The sequence below is a fragment of the Pteropus alecto genome, unplaced genomic scaffold (genome assembly GCF_000325575.1).
Source record: "Pteropus alecto unplaced genomic scaffold, ASM32557v1 scaffold7, whole genome shotgun sequence".
Lineage (NCBI taxonomy): Eukaryota > Metazoa > Chordata > Mammalia > Chiroptera > Pteropodidae > Pteropus > Pteropus alecto.
The window spans coordinates 62203367-62211963 of record NW_006494614.1 but is presented as its reverse complement, the minus strand read 5'-3'; the positions used below and the strand labels follow the sequence as shown (position 1 = coordinate 62211963).

At 49.5% G+C, this 8597-nt stretch overlaps 1 protein-coding gene and 1 pseudogene across 1 annotated transcript in view; both read left to right on the top strand.

The window, feature by feature from the left end:
• SLC7A5 (solute carrier family 7 member 5) overlaps positions 1–8597 on the top strand; it is a 42826-nt gene that overhangs the window by 13606 nt on the left and 20623 nt on the right. The window contains exon 3 of the mRNA XM_025042522.1: positions 6699–6824. Within this exon, the coding sequence (XP_024898290.1) occupies positions 6699–6824 (126 nt within the window). The remainder of the gene's footprint in view (positions 1–6698; positions 6825–8597) is intronic.
• On the top strand, positions 4621–4738 carry LOC112475002 (annotated as a pseudogene).

The following is an 8597-nucleotide window of genomic DNA, read 5'->3' as shown; positions in this document are numbered from 1 at the left end:
CGCCCGTATTGTCAGTCCTGAGGGGAATGTCAGAGGGCCCTGGAGACCTGGATCTCAGTCCTGGGTCTGCCCCTACCACATTAGACAGGGGGCTTCTCTGAGCTTTTGCTTCCTCTTCTGTGCTGGGAATGGCATTGCTGACGTGGCTAGTACAGGACAGTTGTCTCTGCATTGGCCCTGAGGGCCTGGACCAAGTGTATTTCTACCCTAGAGCCACACAATGAAGGTCACTGCTACTGTTTGCCCCATACATTACGTCAGCCCCCACCTCTTTCAAGAGGTGGCTTCAGAACCTGTGACATGGACACTATGCCATGAGCCCCATGTTCTCACTGCCTCATTTCAAACCCCTACCACGCCAAGGCAGTTCATCTTACTAAGAGCCTCTGACAGGTACGAAACCACAGTCTAGGATCCAGGGGGCTCCGCCAGGGTCCCCACTTTTAAGGGCTACTACAGGGCCATACATGTGTCACATCCCTTTGCTATCATACCTGGTACAGGAGAAGTTCTGAGTATTTCAGTTTAGGAATAGCAGCCCAAAGCAAGTACTTTCAAAACGTTTTTGAGCCTGAACTTTCTCAGTGCCCAGCATTCAGTCTCGGTCAGCCATTGCATCAGCCAGAGTTCAGAGCAGTGAAGAAAACATGAGAGGGGGAGGGTGCTATTAAGGCGTCAGTTAATTTACGAGAGAGAGAAGCAGGCAGGGCAGTGAGGCCCGTAATCCTATCCGGAGCACACTGGGAAGATTTCCCGTTCCACCTGAATCTGTGGGTTTCATTGATTTAATTAGCATGGATTTATCTCTATGGGGCCTAGTCCTCAAATTGTAAAATTACATGTAATTAATCTAGCTGAGGAGAGATGCCACCTGGGGTCCCTCAGCCCTGGGTTAGTTCTATCTGGAAAAGAAAAAGGATGAGCAGAAGGCTTTTCCAGGCTTTCTTACCTTACTGCGGCCCATCGCGGAAAGGCCCTTCCGTAGGTCCCGGCCTTTCCGGTTAATATTTAATGATCAGACCTCCCAAAAAAAAAAAAAAAAAAAAAAAAGGCCCTCATCTGTGCTCCTGCAGATTTCTGTCCCCTGGTGCAAATGCTCCCAGGGTGGCTGGTTTCAAACACAGGGAGCTGGGACAAGATCATGGTGGCGTATTCAGCAGCATGGAGACCTGATGAGTTAATAGGAAGGGATCAGTATTGTGTTAGTTTCCATTAATATAATTTTGTTTCGTTGGAAGGTTACCGCGTGGCTGTGCGAACAGCCAGCTCTCCAGATCCCTGAACCCACAGTGGCGGCATCCGCGCACGTACGCGTGCACGCGGCTGAGGTCTTACTGGCGCCCAGGCAGCGCCTGCTTGTCTCCGGGTGCACTTGTTGAGACTGGCTTAGCTGCCGCCCTGCCCCACCTCTGCTCCCATTCAGGTCCCACCGGTGACTTGGTGCGATTTTCAGTTTTCAAGCTTTGCTGTTACAAGAGCAGTGGAACTGGAGCACATGTGGTTTCCTCCGCCAGTTGGGACCACCTGAGCGTGACTGCTTTTTGACTCCCGGACTGTGACTGTACATTTGACCCCCATTTCAGGTGTCAGAATTGTCCCCATGGTCCCACCACTTGGTTTGTCTCATGGATTCATGCCAACAGAATACCTCACTCACCTATTTCCTCTGTGGGATTATAGAGGATTCCCTCTGAAGAAAGGGTTTCCCACTTACAAGGAGTTCGGTGGGCTTGTGTGAACCTAATAAGTTATGCTAAATGTTGAGTGGGTGCAAAAAGGTGAATGCAGTCCTCCTAATGGCAGGTTTGCTACGTAACCTCTCTGAAGACAGCAGTCAGCTCATCAAAGACCTGACTCAGGTGCGCGGATGGTGGGGTGGGGGAGGGGAGGAAAGATAGCTGTTTTGACCGTTGGTCCCTTAGGACAGTGGTCCCCAACCTTTCTAGCACCAGGGATAGGTACTCCTATGAAAAACTAATGCCTGAGGTGGAGCTGAGGCGGTGATGCTAGCGCTGGGGAGCGGCTGCAAATACAGATGAAGCTTCACTCACTCACCTGCTGCTCACCACCTGCTGTGCGGCCCGCTTCCTAACAGGCCACAGACAGGTACTGGTCTGCGGCCGGGGTGGGGTTGGGGACCCCTGCCTTAAGAGGTTGAAATGCTTTCATTAAGGGTTATACTGCGACACTGGGGTGCGTCAGGCAGGGGGTGCAGTAGGGGCTCCCGCCGCCGAGAAGTGGGGAACTCAGAGGCCTGTGACAGCCCCAGACAGGGAATTTCAGTTTGAAACCTAGAGGAGGGAGGCAGGAGGAGGGGTGGCCCAGCTTGGGGGCTGAAGCAGGACCAGAACCCTCAATAAGCAAGCTCCTGAGCATAAGCTGTGACAATGACTACTTAAAGTAGGCCCCGCATAGGAAGTGAAGAAGGAATCTGACCCGTTCGGAGCAGTGCAACCAAGGAGAAACCTAAAGAAATAGCAGAAAATCAACAGAATTGGTCATCCAATCCAGCGGAGGCAAAAGATTCCCAGTCACCTCCAGCTGAAAGCCAAAGTAGTCCACGCTGCCAGAAGGGAGAGAAAGATCCATCTGAGAGCGAGCAGGGAGCTTTTTCTCTTCATACCCCCATGGCTTCAGAAACAAAAGCCCTATAACTTAGTAGTGGCCAAAGGTGGAGGAGATAAGAAAAAGATGAGGACCAAGTGTTAATTGAAAAACTGTTGTGGAAGAGCAGGTTTTAGATGGAGGAATCTATTCCTTGAGAAGCAAGGCAGGCCAAAGGGTGACGGGTGATCAGAGTCGATGTCAAGGAAGAGAAACCTTCAGTGAGCCATCCTGAGACAGCCTGCTGAAGAAGTCAAGGAGGGAGAGAAGGAGAAGGTAAATACAGGAAGACAAATCAGAAGCAGCAGCAAAAGGAGACAAAGGAAGTACAGACCAGTGAGCAGAAAGCAGAGAAGGCCTCACAAAAAATCACCAAGACCAAGCTGTCCACTGTAAAGCGACCTTCCTAGATGGCACCAGGTACAGCTGTGACCTAGAGAAACGTGCTAAGGGCCAAGTGTTATTTGACAAAGTGTGTGAAATGTCAGTCTTTTGGAGGACTACTTTGGACTTTTGTTTAGGGAAAGCCCTGAGCAGAGAAACTGGCTAGACTCCGCAAAAGAAATAGACAACTATGGACTATCTTCCCTGGGTGTTCACCTTTAATATGTGACGTTTCATCCTCTTGATCCATCTCAGTTGACTGAAGATACTGCCAGATACTTCTTGTACCTTCAGCTCAGGCAAGACACTGCCTCTGACCACCTGCCTCGCTCTTTTTGACTCAAGCCCCCCTGAGATCTTAGAGACATTGCAGGCTGAACTTGGAGACTGTAACCCAGAAGAGCATGCTGGTCATGACCTAGTGACTTCCAGTTTTTCCCCACACAGACGAAGGAGCTGGAAAAGAAGATGGTAGAGCTGCATAAAACCCACAGGGGCTTATCTCCAGCACAAGCTGATTCTCAGTTCGTAGAAAATGCAAAGAGGCTTTCCATACATGACGTTACCTACATAATGCCAAGGACTCAGAAGGCGTGGACATCAATCATGCCATTTACAAAGACAGAGTAAGAATCAATAGTTTTACTTGGCTGAAAATCTTGAAGATTTCCTCTAAGTGGAGTAACTTCTATATGAAAGTTAGGCCAGCATAGCTAGAACAATTTGAGAGTACATTGGATTCAAATTGCCGAACCACCAGGCTGCAAAAATGCTATAGAAATTATGTGTGGAACATCATACTTTCTACAGGCTTGTGTCTCCAGAGCAGTCACCAAAGGCCAAATACCTGACATTGGGGTCCAGATTTTGCTACAGCATACCTAAGCCCAGACCCTCCAGGCAAGCACCTTCATTAATAGGGCAGCACCACACTCCTCCAGGAGTCTAGATGGAGCTTTAGTTGGTGTTGTGGACCAAAATCGTAAGGATTTTCCTGGCCTTGCTGGGGAGGTTTCAGCTCGTGACCACGGAGCTGTCAACACCGCCATGGTATAAGACAGAGATGGCAGAAGGGACATCAGAAGCCCAACTAAAGCCCCACACGTGCAACTCATTGAAGGAAAGCGTTCACATGAGACTGATTGTAGTGGAGAAAAAGCAAGCAGAAAATGGGAAAGACGAAAGAGTAATCTCTGAAGAAATACATGGTAAAGAGATACCACCTGGGGGAGGGGTCCTGGAGCGATCCGCAAGGTGGAGCCTCTGACCCAGAAAGACCTTACCTGCCTGTCTTCCTGGAGCCGCAGCAGCAGTGAGAAGAAGAAGGAGCCGTGGGAGAGCACTAGCCCCACCGCTGTGTGACCGAGGGCACCATGAAGGAAGAATAGGAGCATGAAGCAGAGGTGGAGGAAATACCTGGCCGAGCAGCCGAGGTAGTGGAGAGGAAGGAACCAGTCCCAGAAGCCAGCCCACGCAAACAAGCAGGCGTCAGTGTCAGCACAGTAGAAACAGTGATCCAGGAAAATGTAGTTGCCCCAAAGGTATCGACAGAGAAGAGTGTACACAAAGGCGCTATTGGGCAAGAGGTGAGTGATGACACACAGGACAAGCAATATAAAGTTTGTTAACAGAGTCTACGGCCATGCCACCCTGAACGTGCCGATCCCGTCTGATCTCGGAAGCTGAGCAGGATTGGGCCTGGTTAGTATTTGGATGGGAGACCACCTAGGAAGACCAGGTGCGGTGCTGTAGGCGTTAAAAAAAAGAAGTTAACAGAGAGATGTCTCATGTTGACATTGATGTTTTGCCACAGATTATTTGTTCAGACCACCGGTGGTAAAAACAGAGATGGTAACAATTTCTGATGCCTCGCAAAGGACAGAAGTCTCTACCAAGGAAGTCTCTGTTGTCCAAACGGAGACCTGAATCATCACCTACGAGTCTGCACAGATTGATGGCGGGGCTGATGGTGACTAGGGCACGTTACGGACCACACAAACCGTCATATCTGAGTCTGTGTCAACAACAGCAACCACACACATCACCAAAACTGTAAAAGGTGGAATATTGGAAACAAGAATTGAGAAATGCGTCGTGATCACGGGAGGTGCAGATATCGATCATGACCAGGTGCTGGCCCAGGCCATCCGGGAAGCCAGAGAGCAGCACCCCGACGTACCGGTCGCCGGAGTGGTGATGCACAAAGAAAGTGAGTTGGAGGAAGAGGGAGAGTACGTTACGAATTTCATTTTTTAAACGACACTGAACTTTGTGAATCTGAAGAATTTTGACCAAGTCTAAATGCCACACTACCACAGCGGAGTTATCCTATGCCTGGTAGCAGTGACCAGAGCCTGAAGAATTCAAATGCCAGCACCAAACCTTAACAGCTCTGGTCTATACTGTTCCCTCGCATTTTAATATTTTGTTTTATAACCACTTCTAAATATTCTTGGTATTTTTTTCAATTAGGGAGTTTTGTTTTTGTTTCCTGTTTACTTTGGGTATAACTACCCGCTTTTTATGACTCATTTTGATCAAATGGTAATGGACAAAGCAGCCCCAGCTGGTAAGGTGCTGTTTGCCTTAACAGTTGCTGTTGCACGGAAAGGAAACTCTGTGACTGACTTAGATAGTGGCTTTCCTTCTTCCAGATTCTTCCCATTGAATTCCCCTGGAACTACAGTAAGCGTTCATAGAGTTTTCAGATTGCAGTAAATCTACTGTGTGAGAAAATATTAATACAGATAAAAAGCATTTTTTACATCTTGAAAATTTTCTAATATCTGAGAAATTCATTGGGGATATTTTTTACCTTGAACCCTTTTTTTTGACTTTCCATTCCTATGACTTTGCTTTTAGTGGAAAGTCAGAGAACATCCAGACTGGAGGATTATTAAGAAGTTTAATGACCATGCACTGTGTTTAGAGACCCTGTTGCAACGCAGTGCCAACACTGCTCAGACACATGCTCTTCGGCAGCGTTCTAGAAAGGGGGTGGGAGGGAGAGAGAAAACGAATTCTTCCTTTCTACTAAAATATTCAGGCAGCTTAAAACCTTAGTACTTTCTTTCTTAATGTGTCCAGATTTCAATACTTTCCATTGTTTGAACATTTGTGTAGAACACTTGTTTTGCGTTAAACCTCTTTGTCTGCGTGTCAAGGTGACCTTTTGTTATTGAGCAGGTCTGTTTCTGTCAGATAGTTTGATGAGTCACACGGGTTTGAGGACACTGGGGAAAGGAGTAGGGACTGTGGTGTTTTTTTGATGGTTACAGGATATACCATTTAAAGCTGACACCAGAGTCCTGATAGGGGCTTATTAACCGTATTGAACAGCTTTTCTTTGTCTTTGAGCCTATGTGTACTTGTAATGCCAGATTAGATTTGTAATAGCCTCAAGTTGTGTTAAACATTTTATTTTGCTTTCTGTAATACTGTTATAGAATAAAATGCTGCTTATTCTCTAAAAACGGAAAGAAATTCATTCATTGAAAAATGTCCTTTGTGATAGCCCAGGTGTGCCTAGGATCACAGCTCAAGCGGAGTGTGGTCCTCGACCTTTGACCTTGGGCCTGGAGAGCTGTCAGGTTTATCAAAACAAGTCCCAGAGGATGAGCCCCCACCAAAGGGCTGGGTTCCCTTTCAGCCTATTCCCCTGGTGCCGACCACCTGTTGGGCGGGACTCACTCTCTGCCCTCTCTCCACAGTGCTGCTCACGGCCGTGAACTGTTACAGCGTGAAGGCCGCCACACGCGTCCAGGATGCCTTCGCCGCCGCCAAACTCCTGGCTCTGGCTTTGATCATTCTGCTGGGCTTTATCCAGATCGGCAAGGGTGAGTGTGGCCTCTGAGTCCCGATAGCCATCCTGGAGGGCCTGTTATGCACAGGGTGGGGGGAGTCCCCACTTCTGAATGTCCCCAGCCAGCCCACAGATCTGCCATGCTCTGACACAAGTCCCTCACTGTGCACCCTCACCCTAAACAGGAGGTTCCTCCGCCCCGAATGCCCCCAGCCCTCAGGTCTATCTAGCATGCTAGCATGAAAGGGTATACGTGAATTGGGGCACTGTGAGCTGGGTCACGCAGTCCCAGGAGAGGCACTGACATTGAGTTAGACCGAACACCACCCAACAAGTTAAATTAGTCCCAGAGCCGTGAGGGGTGTGGGAGAGGGGCACGGCGGGGTAGGATGGTGATATGGGGTTTGAGGAGAGAGCTTACCACTGTGCCTGGCTCATCTTAGCACAGAGAGGAGCTGTTAATAGTTTGTTTCTTATTGAAGTAGATTTTTCACATGTGAACGTACACAGATTATAGATGCCTGATAGGTAAATTGTGGCCACCCCCCAGGGGAGGATGTAGAACAGCCGGGACCCCAGTAGGGGTCCATGGATTCCCCTAACCACCGGTGTGCACCATGCTGATCTCTCCTCCACGATCAGTACTTTTTCCCATCAAGCGTGAGTTCCCAGGCCGTGGAGTTCGGTGGCAGTGCACTGTCTCACTGTCGGGCCCTGTTCCTTGTGAACGTGCTGTGATTTGCTTATCATTCTGTGGGCAGGGATGGAGTGGTCCCCCCGTCTCTGGCCACTATGGAAAATGCTGTCAGGAACACTGTTATAAGTGTCTCTTGGTGACCAGAAGTACTAGTTTCTCCAGGAGGGGGTAGGCAGCAGGCCCAGGGTGGGCATTGTCTTGGTTCCACAGCTGAGCGATCCTGCAGTGGCTGGTCCAAGAGAGCCTCTTCAGACGAGGTCACCATGAGAATACACAGCAAGCTCCTCATAGCCCCCTGGGGAGTTGGGGCAGGTTGGACACTGGGGCCTCACTCTGTACCTGATGAGTACTATTAGAAAGCTGGGGACACAGAAACCAGCCCTGTGTGTGTCCCCTACCTCATCAAGGGCACTGCTGGCCTGAGGCAGCTCATCCTGGAGATAGCTCAGAGCCCTCATGGGGAGAGCCAGAATTTGGGTCGCTTCCACAATTGGGTGCAGGCACAGGGGCTACACACCCCTCATGTCATTTCTCCTCACATGAAGCTCCATGCAGCAGCAGCTGTTGCCATAGCTCAGCCCCGCTTGGGACTGGCTAGCTGTGATTTGTGTGGATGGAACGCCCTCTAATGGCCCCATACCTGTGTCCTCAGGGCTTCTGCCTGTGACACCCAGAAATCCATCCTTGAGGTTCTAGACTTTCCTGCTCCCTCCACCCCCCCTACTGGTCACACGGGGCACAGCACTTTGCAGGAATCTGGCATCTGCAGACCATGGGACTCGGGGGTGACGAATCTCATGATTCAGGAGAGTTGGGTGCACGTGGGGCTGCAGTGGCTGCCACAATGCCTGCCCTCACTGCTCCTCTCTCAGCATAGAGAGAAGCCCACAGTTCTGGTGTACGCCGACCTAATAAAGTGGAAGCAAGAATCCAGATAATTCGGGCAGACCGTCTTTGGTTGATACATCAATATATACGATAGTGTTAGCATGGCACCTAGTAAGAACCCAGCGCCCGGAGCTACGCTCGTCATCCTCATTGAAGGAGAAATTCCACCCTATTTGTAGTAACTTTATGGAAGGTATCCCAGGGCACTGCTTCAGGAGCGAC